This window comes from Rhinichthys klamathensis, unplaced genomic scaffold, assembly GCF_029890125.1.
Source record: "Rhinichthys klamathensis goyatoka isolate OS25496 unplaced genomic scaffold, OSU_Roscu_1.1 h1tg000320l_1, whole genome shotgun sequence".
Classification (NCBI taxonomy): Eukaryota; Metazoa; Chordata; class Actinopteri; order Cypriniformes; family Leuciscidae; genus Rhinichthys; species Rhinichthys klamathensis.
This window is the reverse complement of record NW_026606836.1, coordinates 316,918-332,500: the sequence shown is the minus strand read 5'-3', so window position 1 is coordinate 332,500 and position 15,583 is coordinate 316,918. Positions and strand designations below refer to the sequence as shown.

The following is a 15,583-nucleotide window of genomic DNA, read 5'->3' as shown; positions in this document are numbered from 1 at the left end:
GTCTCGCTCCCGTGTGTGTAATAGGGTCTGGGTGGATGTGATAACAGCATCTGCTTGCTCCTCCCAACACTTCATTATAGAGCGCAAAACACACACACACACACACAAAACACTTCCATATGTTCCCTAGACCCCCTATCCAGTGCACAAAGCTCTTGCTCTCTAGAAACAGGCCAAGTGGAGAGAGAGCTCAGGGAGGTGTAATTATTCTAACCTTGACATGTAAATGAATCCTTAAGTCCAGCATTACTCTCTGTTCCTGCCGCTTGACTCTCAGCCCAGACTCATAGTTTTACACAATACTGGATTTAATGATCCTGAGTTTCTTAAACTGAAGAAATGTTGAAGTAAACTTTAGGTTTTGTATATCAGACTATAGAAAATAGTAGACCATCCATCCATCCATCCACGCATCCACCCATCCATACATCCACCCATCCATCCATCCAGCCACCCATCCATCCACCCATCCATCCATCCACCCACCCATCCATCCATCCACCCACCCACCCACCCACCCATCCATCCAACCATCCATCCATCCATCCATCCATCCATTGACCCACCCACCCATCCATCCATCCATCCATCCACCCACCATCCCATCCATCCATCTACCCGCCCATCCACCCACCCATCCATCCACCCATCCATCCATCCACCCACCCACCCACCCATCCATCCGTCCATCCGGTATTTGAACTTCTCAAATTCATTAAAATTTCTGCTTTCATATTCGAATTGCGATTCTGCTTTCTGTTTGCTAGCTCAGTTCAAATCCAGTGACTGAATTAAAATTCACAAGGCGTTCTAAATTCAGTTCCGAATGGTGCATCACCCCGTTCAAACCAATATTGGTGAAATTTCATGAATTTTTATGCTGATATTGCTACCTCAGCAATAGCTAGTTTGTTATTGAACACATAGTCTTTTATGTAAAGTTATAATGTTATTATATATGTTAATAAATTAAATGACTGCTGTGTACAGTAGCCGTCAAGTAGTTCTCAATTGAGTAAACATTTCTTTATGTTTTTTAACTAATTAATCAAATGAGTATTGAAGAACCAAGAAATAAATGAGCATTTTTCTGTAAGCAGACTGTCTTCTCCTTTAACATCTCAGGTTGAGCTCAGACGTACTAAATATAGTCCACTCACTCCCAGCGAACGTGTTTTCGGTTTTATTTTGCTGTTAGAATAATTGTAAGCGATTGACTCTCTCTTTGTAAGCAGTAGTGGATCTAAGATAATGGCACCGGGGGAGCGCTGAACCTCATGTGTGTAGTCTTCACACACATTTAATCAACTAGTGGTGTTGTTATCCGGCCTGCTGGCTGTGAAGGCATTTCTACTGTCGCTCTGGCTCAGCTCACGCTCAATGGTTTTAGCTGAGTCCTGTCAGCTCCCATTACCCAACAATGAGGCGTTTGGCCGATCATCGCTGACAGCTTTTGTGGCGGAATATGATACGGATTTGTCCTTGCCTCACGTCTTCGCAGGAGTCTTACTCAAAGCTCTTTACGCGCCACCAGTGTGTAAAGAAGCTCCGGAAGCGTGAGGCTGCATCGATTTGAGGCCTCTTTATCGAGGGTGAATTACATTTAGCTGCGTTTCACAGTTGTGAATTCAGCGGGTTAGATTGTGTTTTTTTCTGACAGACAGTCTAGTCCAGCACTTTTAAAGCGCTTTCAGGACTCGCATCAGGGCTTCAATGTAAATAGCATCACAAAGATACAAAGTTGCCTAAAGATATGTATATTAGGGGTTGGACGACTTTAAGTCGACATTTATTTGTCATTTTAACTGTTGGAAACGGAGAGTAAAAGTGGACTTCAAAGATTTCTTATCCTGTTGCGCCCTCTATAGGCCATGATCAACGACCAGTCGATGTCAAGCTTAAAGGGATAGTTCACTTTGAAATTAATTTTTGGTATGTTTAAGCTTACCTCAAGGGCATCCAAGATGTAGGTGTCTTTCTGTCCGCAGTAGTTTCAATTTTGATATTTTTAGGTCAAACCGTTCTTGTCTGTCAGTCATATAATGCAGGTCTATGGTCACCACCTCAAAGAGCATGCACAGAGAAGTCCAAATTAAACATGATTTAATGACTCGTAAATGTAAGTACACATTGATGGCCTAAGACACGAAACGGTTTGATATAGATCTTTAAGCAAAGCAGGCTTGAACTATTATTAGTTTCAAATGACTGTTTGAATATATAGACAAATGTAATTCCTGTGATCAAAGCTGAATTTTCAGCATCATTATTTCAGGCTTCAGTGTCACATGATCCTTCAGAAATCATTCTAATATGATGATTTGCTGTTCAAGAAACATTTCTGATTATTATCAATGTTCAAAACCGTTGTGCTGATTAATATTTGGTGAATAGAAAGTAAAAAAAACAGCATTTATTTGAAATAGAAAAAACGGGGAGTTGCTTTGAAGATGAATTTGGTTAAAAGCGCCAACTTTATGCACAATTTATCAGGAAAAGTTTTACAATTTGGCATGATTTGCATATCACACACTGAGTTTTTCCTCAGACTTGGATGTGTCTGTTTTAAACCGATCCGTTATTGTAATTTAGGTTCTTCTTTAGCAAACTCAGCTTGAAACCTTTTGATTTGTGAGTCTTAACATCCCAACCAGAGACTACCATCCCATTTTTCAGACCAGACAAAACTGGACAGAGTGAAACCTCATTAGAGAAGAACTTTGAATTAGATTAACTTCCTCAATTAAAGTCGTACTCTAAATAGTTAGCAGCTCTTTAGAGGAAAATAAAGTGCACAGAGAGGAAAAAACGTAAATGTTTCTTTAGTTAATTGTTCTTGTTGTTGAGTGTAAACTAATGTTCTTAAATTTATTTGTTCTTAAAGGTGCACTCACTCTTTTGAGGAGTACTTTTGAATAGTATGTTTTAAATATTGTGCACTCATCATAAGACTCAAGTCAAATACTACTCGCAGTCGCTTTACCAAACTAATTCCCCTATTATCAGACACTCTCGCTCGTAGAACAGATTCATAATTTAGTTATTAGTCAAGCCGGTTGTGGGCTGTTGGGTTTCTCTGTTGGGTTGGGCTGTTGTCAAATCTCTTGACCAGGTCCAGGTCATGTTTCATTTAAAAAACAAAAGAAAAAATAAGAAATTATGTTTTGTATTAAGAAAATTGAGACCAAATATGGCACCATAACAATATTTTACATCATTTTTATATTATATATATATATACACTACCGTTCAAAAGTTTGGGGTCGGTACGATTTTAAATACTTTTAAAAGAATTCTCTTCTGCTAACCATGGCTGCGCTTATTTGATTAAAAATACAACAAAAATCAGTTATAGTATTAAATATTATTCCAGTGTAAATCAGCTGTTTTCTGTGTGAATATATAGTAAAGTGTAATTTATTCCTGTGATCAAAGCTGAATTTTCAGCATCACCAGTGTCAGTGTCTTCAGTGTCAAATGATCCTTCACAAATCAGTATAATATGAGGATTTGATGCTCAAGAAACATTTATTATTATTATCAATGTTGAAACAGTTGTTGGTTTGTCAGTTGTACAGTTTTTTTTTGTTTTTTTAGGATTCTTTGATGAATAGGAAGTTCAAAAGAACAGCATTTGTTTGAAATAGAATCTTTTGTAACATTATAAATGTCTTTACTGTCCTTGATAAATAAAAGTATTGATTTCTTTCCTCCAAAAAATAAAACTAAAATTCTCACTGACCCCAAACTTTTGAACGGTAGTGTATATATATATAAACATTAATTGCACTCAAAAAAATGCTATTAGGTGTAAATACTTAAATGTGTACTGTACAATACAGCTTTGTTTTGATTTTGAAGTTTTCATTGATTTAAAGGGTCACACTTTAGATTAGTGTCCAGTTCTCATTAACTAACTATTAACCATGACTTTTGCCTCGATTAACTCCTAATTACTGCTTATTAATAGTTATTAGGTAGTTGTTAAGTTTAGGGTGATTAAGGGATGTACTGTAGAATATGGTCATGCAAAATAAGGCATTAATATGTGCTTTATAATTACTAATAAACAGCCAATATCCTAGTACTAATGAACAACTAGTTAATATTGAGAATTATACCCTAAACTGAAGCGTAACCTAATGGCGTTTGTTATGAAAATGTGCCTAATTATCATTTAAATAATGTCATAATGCAAAGTATCCGTTTTCTTCAAGCAACATATAATTTCTTAATCTTTTTCGGTATGATTTTGGGGCTGAAATAAAACCCAGGCGTGTTCTTGCCAGTTTTCCCTGTTTGTTTGGCTGTTTAGGTCTTTTGCAGTCAAGTGGTTATGTAGCGGACGTCTCCTGAGGGAAATGAGGGATATCAGATCAGTTAGATGAGAACCAGAGGCCCCCGTGAGCAGAAAAGTGAGAAAACAGCAGCAGGGATCTGATTTCCTCTGGCCACAGGGTGAAAACATCACCCGGAGCCAGCAGGAGACGCGTGTCAAGTACGAGGGCTCTCTGTGGCTCGCAGCTCTCTCTCTCTCTCTCTCTCTCTCTCTCTCTCTCTCTCTCTCTCTCTCTCTCTCTCTCTCTCTCTCTCTCTCTCTCGAGATTGATTGGCGCTGGATAACGACGACAGGCCAAACAGGACGGCTACAACACAGCGTCTCGTAGGCTGGCAGCCTCTGTCCACGCTGAGCATCCGTGTGTTTTTGGGAGTGTATGTGTGCTCGGTTTTCGCTGCTTGTAAGTGCGAGAGCTTGACCTCCGAAAACTGTCAAAACATAACGACAGTGAGAAAATTGTCTCTAAGATGTCAGGTGTCAGCCGCCGGCGCTGTGTGAAAATATCCAGCCGGTCAGGCAGAAAAACAAACACCTGCATTTCAGGCCTAAAGATATACCACGCACCGGGCAGTGGTGGCAGAAATTATGCTTTTTATTAAGAGGCAATGTTTGTCCCCTAAAATTGATTTGAATGACTTTAAAAAAAAAAACTTTTTTGTTAGATCATGAAGCATATCTCATTGTATCTTGTTTTCTTTTTTGAAACTTGAACTCAAATTGGACGAAACAACCAAAAGATAAAATGATTTATAACAAATTAATAATAACTAACTGCTTCACATTGATACACTAACAACTTATGATATTAAATTATATTATATTATTTTTGAAATTTATTTATAGTATTTCTCTTCAAATTATGATACAATAACAACTAATATATTATATAATATTATTATTTTTAAAGATGTATTGATTATATTTTCTTCAAAATTTGATACAGTAACAAGTAATATTCTATTAATTATATTCTATTATTTTTTAAATGTATTTATAGCATTTTTCTACTAATTATGATACACTATATATTATAAATATTATATTATTCAATTTATATCTATTATTTTCTACTTATTTACATTTTTCTTAAGTTTATTTAGATTTCACCTCTGCATTCTGATTGGATGAGGCAAGTTTCAATGATATACTTACCTGAAATGTAATATCATATTTGATCTTTTCCTACATTTTCAAAGTAATGGTAGATTTATCGCAAATATGATGAATTTTGATTTATTTATTTTAATAGTCATGGGCATTGCAAGAAGCCAACTTCATCAACAATTAAATAATTATTTAAAATGCAATTTTATTATTTTTATAATTATTTTCACTTTTAATTGTTTTATCTTTTCATCTGATTGATCAATTTATCATGCAAACAATAAGGTATTTGTCTTTATAGTTAAGCATGATGTGTGTCGTCTTTTGTTGTTGTTCTGAAGTCTGTCCATCAAAGATTTTTATACAGTATATAATTACCTGATGTAAAGGCATGTTTATTCCACATATACTCAATGATACTAATTTGATTTGTGTGTATTTAGCAAAAGTATCAGAACAGTTTTGTCACTTTTTGTAGCATTTTCCCCCACAACCCCTGGTTATTTTCTGATGCTAGTTAGAAAGCAATGGAATGATAATATCAAAGCCTTATATGGAAATTATAAAAGTTTTACATTGCATAGGAGGAATATATATATATATATATATATATATATATATATATATGAAAGCATTACAATCACTAACTAAAATCTGTTTTTATTCCGTCTGCCTGCTGAGATTACTTCACACCCCTACAGACTACTTTTTATTAGCTCCATAACGGATTTATCGCTGCCAGCATGATGGTTTAGCTTTTTTAAAATCCTTTTTAGTCTTCAAGGTCCACCGTGCCATTGACAACCCACTATGCATCATAACGTGGGATCGGCTATATAAACCTCTTAAAATTGGTGTTCGTATATTCGGCTAGAGTAAGATCCCATTCCTCCAACGATCAGTTAAGTGACCTACTTGAGAGACGGAGGGGTGGAGAGCAACACCAGTGATGATTGCTGTCATTATAATCTAGTGCTAGAGAAAATGAGGCTAATGCAAGTGTCAATCTGCTAAATAAGTCCACTGGGCTCAATAGCACAGCTGGAGCTCTGGAACAGCGGTTAAAGCAGGCGCTGAATAACTCGCACACACAGCTTGGTAATATGGACACTTCACCTTTCATACAATCAAACAGCTTGTATATGTACAGTAAATGCATTATCAGGCCTATTGATCAGAGGAAAAAACAACGCACCATGTTATAAACAGATGTGACATTGAACATGGTGTAGTAGATGTTTGGATAACCAGGTAGTATATATATATATATATATATATACATATACATACATGTATATATATTTATATATATACATACACATATATATATATATATATATATATATATTATATACCGGTATGTATATATGTGTGTGTATATATATATATATATATATATATATATATATACATACATACAATATTTAGTGCTGGGCAACAATTAATCGCGGTTAATCGCATCCAAAATAAAAGTATAATAATACATGTGTGTGTACTGTGTATAATTATTTTGTATATTTAAATACACACACATGCATGTATATTTAAGACAAATGTGTTATTTTATTAATCAAATATTAATATGTATATATAATATAAATTATGTATAAATATATATACATGCAAATATTTATTATATATATATATATATATATATATATATATACATTCACATGTGTGTATTTAAATAATTATACACAGTACACACACACATATATTATGTAAACACAAACTTTATTTTGGATGAGATTAATCGTGATCGATCATATATATATATATATATGTGTGTGTGTGTGTGTGCCCATGTGTGTGTGTAAAATACCTAGAACTACGTTAGCCGTGCATTTCCCTGAAAATAATTGCACACCTTAGAACATTTGTAAACCAATCAGATTGAAGCATTCAACAGCCCCGTAGTATTTTATTAATTACTAATAAGAACTATTTTTCTCTTTCTTTGTCTGGCATCTTAGATGGATTTTTTCACTGGGCTTGTCACAGTGATTTATATGATTGCCTTCTTTGCGAACGATAAAAGAAGTTTCTTAGACAGCAGCATAATTAATCTGCATACTTTTAAAACAACCTAAAAACAGTGCTGAAATTGCCTTTAAAATGAGCTTATTGACGTGGAACTAGACCTGGACATGTTCTTGACGTGTGATTCACCCAGAGTGTCCATCTACCTCCTGTCAGTGGTGTACACACACACACACACACACACACTCCCGCTGTGATGCATGACGTGGTTCATCTCCCATAGCTGTGGTGACTTCAGTCTTCTCTCCCACTTAAATGACTGGAAGCGAGTGAACGGAGCCTGTGCATATTATTTGTGTCCTTTGCCTTTCCCCTGCAAATGTAATTTTTATGAGGTTGTCAGCCCTTGTTGCAGAAGCAGAACAGACTGTTTGATGTTAGAGAGAACAAAGTGAAGGTCTGGCTCAGATCTCACCAAATACACAGGGGCGGTTTATCATAAACATCAGTGAGAAGAACCAGAGCATAGCCGCTCTCTAGGTGTGTTTACTGAGCGTGGCAGAGCCGTAGGATCATGAAGATTCGCTTCATAAAACAATCGAAACCATCAGCCAGAGCATACCAACTCTTATAACCCACTTTTATAAAGTTCCCACCCACATTTTTTAGGAGATTATCATTGTTTTAAGATTTTCATTTGACATTACCGTCTCATCTTGTAATACGATAACAGCATACCAAGTATAATCCTTTAAAATAAAGAAGCAAAATATTTTACATTGTATATACAGTATGTATATATATATATAAATAAATTATTAAAGAAAAATGCATTTTAAATAACGAAAAACATTTAAAATGACAAGAAACTAAATTGCCAAATGTTTTAATTTAACACAACAAATCATTTACTAATTTACTATTTAATTTTTTCTTTAACTACGTTGTAAAACTTTACCAAAATTTAACATGTTTGAATTATTAAATTGATAACTTATTCCTTCATTTTATTTTATTTTGAAGTGTCCGGTCTAGTCTTCCATAGCAGTACCACCCTTTTCCAGACAACAGCTCATAGTAGCATATCACTCTCCAAAAGGGATTAAAAAAGCATAAATGATGAGAGATCCATTAGCTTTATGAAATGCTGTTCAACCGCAGATCAGTGAATCCTTCCTTCACTAAACCAACACAACTGAACACAGCCCTCGTCCTAACAGCTCACCTGAGCGCTAGTTAAAACCTTCTCCTGTAATTACAGAAAAACCCAACTGGTTTATAAAAACATGGTGATATTGGCACTGATTGCATGCTTTTGAAATTTCTTTCAAAATGATTATCTGGAGAGCTCTGAGGACAGGACCCAGCTGAGGCTCGTGTGTGTGTGTGTGTGTGTGTGTGTGTGTGTGTGTGTCTGTCTGTGTGTGTCAGGCTTGGCAAACACACTCAGTAAAACAGCACAGATGGCCCACGTTCGCACTTGGCTTTCTTACAGACTGACAGACAGACAGGTGCACTCCCATTTCTCACCACAGATATCTCCCCCCTCTCTCTCTCTCGCTCTCTGTCCCTCAGGAACTCAAGGAAGGAGCTGAATGACATACGGTTTGAATTCACTCCAGGGCAAGGTCAGTGCACCTCATCATGCATCAGCCAGTCGCAGCGTTACGCTGTCTTCAAGTCCTCCTGGGACGTTCCCACTTACGAGGCCGGAAACATTATTACGAAGGGATTTAGGTTGGGATGAAATGGACACAATTTCTTTTAGCACTAGTGCATCAAAACGAAGAGCAAATAACTTTCTCTAAGAACTTAAAGCTATTTTAATATATATATCTATTTTAATATATCCTTCAAAACTGGATTAACTGATTATATATATATATATATATATATATATATATATATATATATATATAAATATTTTAATACTTCAAAACTGGATTAACTGATTAAAAATATTTATATATATATATATATATATATATATATATATATATAATCAGTTAATCCAGTTTTGAAGGATATATTAAAAAAGCTTTAAGTTCTTAGAGAAAGTGCAAAGTACAAATTCCCTGATTTTAATACATGTGATTATATTATTCATTTAATAAGTTTAGAGAGAAAGTCAGTTGTGAAAATTATTCTTTCAACACTCCTATAAATCAGGGCAAAGTACTTAAAAATCTAATTTCAATTAATTTGGTATTTATGTTTACATATTATATATATATATATATTTTTTTTTATAACAAAACATCACTGTCCCCAATGCTGCTGTCATAATCATTGCACCAAGTATTTTAGAAAAATGAGAAGTAAAGGGCACATCTTTGTGAGGTTTCCAGAGTCAGTCATTCATCCATATGAAAAATATATATGTAAAATAATGTAAAATATATGTCATTTCCATTACACATAATTACCACAACACCATTCCACCATTTCTTCATAGAAGAAACCTAGAAGAATCCTCCATGAAGTAAATGTGCAGTCACTGTGCACACACTGAAAGCATGACGATGATTAATAGCAATTTAATTCCACCATGCCGACACGCCTCCAGCATTATAAGCCTGAGCTCAAAGAATATCCAGTTTCCTACTGGTGGTAATTATGACATTGTGCTGGTGTTCATGTGCGTCTTAAAATGATCTTTCCAGAGTGACTTGAAGGCAGTGTTAGCAATATTAAAAAAGAGATCTCACGGGGTTCCTTCTGTTCTCAGTGTGACTCTGTGCATAGATCTGGGTGGGTGGTATGAACAAAATGGTCCAATTTAGACATTCTAATAACTTTGCAACTACATGTCAACTAACTCTCATTAGAGTATTACTAGACTGTCTGCTTAATATCTGCTAACACTTTATTCTGATGCTCCCCAACAGACATTATAATGACTATAAGTTTGCAACTACATGTCAACTTATTCTGCCAACCCTAAACCTACCATTCTACTTCAGTCTACTAATACTCTAATGATAATTATTTGACATGTAATTGGAAAGTTAATTATGGTTAGTAGCATGTCTGAAGTAACCTTTTGTTGTTGTTGCTGAAATTGCAACGAAAACAATGTTCATATATATATATATATATATATATATATATATATATATAAAAAAATATTCTCTTTTTATTTGGATCTTGATGGACACAAATGAATAGATCAGATTATTCATAACAAATAAAATTCATAACTAATAAAGAAGTCATTTAACAACTTAAAAATAAAATGTTTGTCAAATAACTCTAAATTCTGATTGGATGAGCCACATTTGTAGTTGTAAAATATAACTTCAACGTGGCAAATTGTGGCTAAAGCTATTAATCATAAACAACTAATCTCTGCTTTGTGTCTACCATTGATTGATACATACCTGGGCTTTTTTATAAAAAAAAAAATTAATTATGAATTAATTTAAATTTGTGTATATTCCATTAGAATTTTAGTTAAAGTTGTAGAATTTTTGTTGTGTTTTTGACTTTTTTTTTTTTCCTTTTTTTTTTACAGGTTGTATTCACTTTTATTTCAGTTTTAGTTATTTTAGTTAAGCTAAATAAAAATGTTTTTGCTTTGGCAACTACCGGTAGCTGAAATAGCTAAATTTTTAGCTGAAGTTTTTAATATTTGATTTCAGTTAATGTTGTTTTTATTTCAAGACAATGTTTTTTCTTCTTTTTGTTAACTCTATTAGCCCTGCATCACACCGCCCAGCCCTATATCTGACTGGTTCAGTGCATTCGAGTCCATTGCGACTTGTTTGTTGATGTTTGTGTGCGTGGGTTTGCCAGAACATACTTTTAACTTTGTGTTCTGACAGTTTTCCTGCTGTAATATCATGCTGTGCATCTGTGCGTGTGTGTGTGTGTGTGTGTGTTTTCTCAGACACTGCTGATGGAGTTTCTCAGGAGCTCTTTTCTGCTGGTCTGGTCAATGGTCATGATGTTGTAGTGGGTAAGTTGAGCGTGCGTCACATTAAACTTAGTTTTCTCGTCTGCCACTTTAAATGGCGAGCTCTCTAAAGCAGGATGGATTATGATTGGCTGTTAATGTTTTTATTGTTCATCAGCTGGGAAAAAAAAATCAATCTGAAAGTGATTCCAAATATATCCTTTATTATATACAAAGGCCATTATCTGTGCTATTACCGTTATATAAATAAACGTGAATAGGTGCCATGTAGTAATTACCATAATTTCAACTTGTAAGAAGCATTCACGTCCTCATAGAGCTCGTAATTACAGCTTGTAAGATGGGAATTTTCTGAGAGCTTCAACTTGTTCCACCTGACCACTGCAGATTAATCTAGGCGTTGATAAGTGTTGTGATAGAAATGCATTATTCCCAGTCTGAGGTCGTGAACAGCTCAGAATAGAGCATCACGTGTTGTAATCTCGGTACGGTAATTACGACATGGCGTGAACGCAGAAAAATGTCTCGCTCCTGGTAACAGAGAATGAGTGAACATTGTTCATATATACTCTCACCTAAAGGATTATTAGCACCGGTTCAATTTCTCATTAATGCAATTATCTAATCAACCAATCACATGGCAGTTGCTTCAATGCATTTAGGGGTGTGGTCCTGGTCAAGACAATCTCCTGAACTCCAAACTGAATGTCAGAATGGGAAAGAAAGGTGATTTAAGCAATTTTGAGCGTGGCATGGTTGTTGGTGCCAGACGGGCCGGTCTGAGTATTTCACAATCTGCTCAGTTACTGGGATTTTCACGCACAACCATTTCTAGGGTTTACAAAGAATGGTGTGAAAAGGGAAAAACATCCAGTATGCGGCAGTCCTGTGGGCGAAAATGCCTTGTTGATGCTAGAGGTCAGAGGAGAATGGGCCGACTGATTCAAGCTGATAGAAGAGCAACTTTGACTGAAATGACCACTCGTTACAACCGAGGTATGCAGCAAAGCATTTGTGAAGCCACAACACGCACAACCTTGAGGCGGATGGGCTACAACAGCAGAAGACTCCACCGGGTACCACTCATCTCCACTACAAATAGGAAAAAGAGGCTACAATTTGCAAGAGCTCACCAAAATTGGACAGTTGAAGACTGGAAAAATGTTGCCTGGTCTGATGAGTCTCGATTTATTTTGAGACATTCAGAGTCAGAATTTGGCGTAAACAGAATGAGAACATGGATCCATCATGCCTTGTTACCACTGTGCAGGCTGGTGGTGGTGGTGTAATGGTGTGGGGGATGTTTTCTTGGCACACTTTAGGCCCCTTAGTGCCAATTGGGCATCGTTTAAATGCCACGGCCTACCTGAGCATTGTTTCTGACCATGTCCATCCCTTTATGGCCACCATGTACCCATCCTCTGATGGCTACTTCCAGCAGGATAATGCACCATGTCACAAAGCTCGAATCATTTCAAATTGGTTTCTTGAACATGACAATGAGTTCACTGTACTAAAATGGCCCCCACAGTCACCAGATCTCAACCCAATAGAGCATCTTTGGGATGTGGTGGAACGGGAGCTTCGTGCCCTGGATGTGCATCCCACAAATCTCCATCAACTGCAAGATGCTATCCTATCAATATGGGCCAACATTTCTAAAGAATGCTTTCAGCACCAGTGTTTCCGCTACATTCATTCTGCCGTGGCGGGCCGCCACACCTAAAATCATCCCGCCACGGCTATGAGCTCTGATATTGTCAAGTCAAGTCAAGTCACATTTATTTATATAGCGCTTTTCACAATACAGATTGCATCAAAGCAGCTTCACAGTGATAACATGAAAGTAGTACAACACAGTTCAATAATATTGTTGAATATTAAATATCCCCAACTAAGCAAGCCAAAAGCAAGGCGACAGTGGCAAGGAACCAAAACTCCATCAGATTGGATGGAGAAAAAAACCTTGGGAGAACCCAGGCTAGTCAGGGGCCAGTTCTCCTCTGGCTAACAATCATAGGGTTTTAAAGAAGCTTTACAGTAAGTGCATATCAGAGAGTACCTGGAAAAAATACATTTAGTTAATCATGTAATATTTAGGGGATAACATATCGCCGGCGTTGAGTCGTCTCTTCGCAGGCGTTGAGTCGTCTCTTCACAGGCGTTGGTCTTCTCATCACAGGCGTTGAGGCATCCGAAATCCCCGTGAGAGGCAGGATACCAAACTGGAGCCTACGAACGCCATTTTTCTCGGGACAAGCGTCCCGAGATAACAGCAGAAAGGCAGATGGGAAATAATTAGCATAGCTGATGTTCATAATGATTTCCATTACACGGGAGTAGGTGTTAGAAAACCATAATCTCACAACTCTCCGCAACCCAAACTCTCCGCAACCCAACCGCAACCATACGGACCGACCCGTTTGTCTATAAGGCTGTCGAGCCCCACTGGTGCGTTAAGCAGTTTCAGTGGCAAACGGTTCCGTATGGCATAGCAGAGGACTAAAAGGTAAGCATTATGTGAATGCTTGACTAAAGAGACACGTCTTTAGTCTAGTTTTAAACTGTGTCAGCGAGTCAGAGCATCGGACCGTATCGGGAAGGCTATTCCAGAGTTTTGGAGCTAAATGCGAGAATGCCCTCCCTCCTTTCGTGGACTTCGATATCCTAGGAATGACCAGAAGCCTTGAATTTAGTGATCTTAGAGAACGCGGTGGATTGTAGGGCGAAAGAAGGTCCGTTAAGTACATAGGAGCTAAACCATTAAGGGCTTTATAGGTCAGTAGTAGTACTTTGTAATTGATACGGAACTTAATAGGTAACCAGTGCAGAGATGATAAAATCGGTGTTATATGATCATATTTTCTTGATCTAGTAAGAACTCTAGCGGCTGCATTTTGCACTAACTGTAGCTTGTTTATTGAGGATGCAGGACAACCAGCTAATAAAGCATTACAGTAATCTAGTCTCGAGGTCATGAATGCATGAACTAACTTTTCTGCATCAGAAACAGATAGCATGTTACGTAATTTAGCAATGTTTCTAAGGTGGAAAAAGGCTGTTCTTGTAACAGATGAAATATGATTTTCGAAAGACAAGTTGCGGTCTAGTATAACACCCAGGTCTTTTACTGTAGTGGAAAAAGTAACAGGGCATCCTTCTATATTAAAGTCGTATTGTAAGAGGTTTTGTGTGTAGTTTTTTGGACCAATAAGTAATACCTCCGTTTTATCTGAATTTAATAGCAGGAAATTACGCGTCATCCAGCATTTTATATCTTTGAGACATTCTGTCAATTTAGATGAGGTAATGTTTTCATCTGGTCGTGATGAAATATATAATTGAGTGTCGTCTGCATAACAGTGGAAATTAATTCCATGTTTTCTTATAATATTACCAAGTGGCAGCATATATATTGAGAATAGCAGAGGGCCTAGCACCGATCCTTGCGGTACTCCGTAGTCTACTGACGTTAACTTTGATTTTCCCCCGTGTAAAGAGACAAAATGATAACGGTCAGATAAGTACGATCTAAACCAGCTTAATGCCTGTCCCTGAACACCAGTGTAGTTTTGTAGTCGATCCAAGTGTATTTTATGATCTATAGTGTCGAACGCGGCGCTAAGATCAAGTAGGACTAGTATTGAGATACAGCCTTGGTCAGAAGCTAAGAGTAGATCATTTGTAATTTTAACTAGCGCAGTTTCTGTACTATGATGCGGTCTGAATCCTGACTGGAATTTTTCATAGATATCATTTTCTTGCAAAAAAGAGCACAGTTGAGCAGATACAACTTTTTCTAGTATTTTGGACATAAATGGAAGATTTGAAATGGGTCTGTAATTTGCTAGGTTATTTGGATCTAGTTGCGGTTTCTTAATGAGAGGTTTTATTACTGCCAACTTGAATATTCTTGGAACATGACCTAAGAATAAAGACGAGTTAATAATATTAAGAAGAGGCTCTTCCACTACAGGTAACACTTCTTTCAGTAGTTTAGTGGGTATTGGATCTAATGAGCATGTTGTTGGTTTAGATGCAATAATAAGTTTATTTAGCGCTTCCTGTCCTATCGTTGCAAAGCGGTGTAGTTGTTCTTGAGGGACGATAATTGAGGCTGAATCATAAGAGACCATAGAGGATTGTACATTTATAATTGTGTTTCGAATGCTTTCTATTTTCTCATTGAAATAATTCATAAAATCATTACTACTAAACTGTAACGGTATATTTTGCTCTGGTGA

General features: G+C 36.5%; 1 protein-coding gene across 5 annotated transcripts in view; it reads left to right on the top strand.

Moving 5' to 3' along the window:
* The window catches only part of stk39 (serine threonine kinase 39), a 151,727-nt gene that overhangs the window by 125,514 nt on the left and 10,630 nt on the right, over positions 1-15,583 (top strand). For 4 of the 5 annotated variants that reach the window (XM_056271450.1, XM_056271448.1, XM_056271449.1 and 1 more), the window contains 2 exons: positions 8,999-9,051; positions 11,313-11,381. In XM_056271450.1, the coding sequence (XP_056127425.1) occupies positions 8,999-9,051; positions 11,313-11,381 (122 nt within the window). Of the gene's footprint in view, positions 1-4,315; positions 4,524-8,998; positions 9,052-11,312; positions 11,382-15,583 lie in introns of those variants that run through there. The other variant, XM_056271451.1, reaches the window with a different exon arrangement.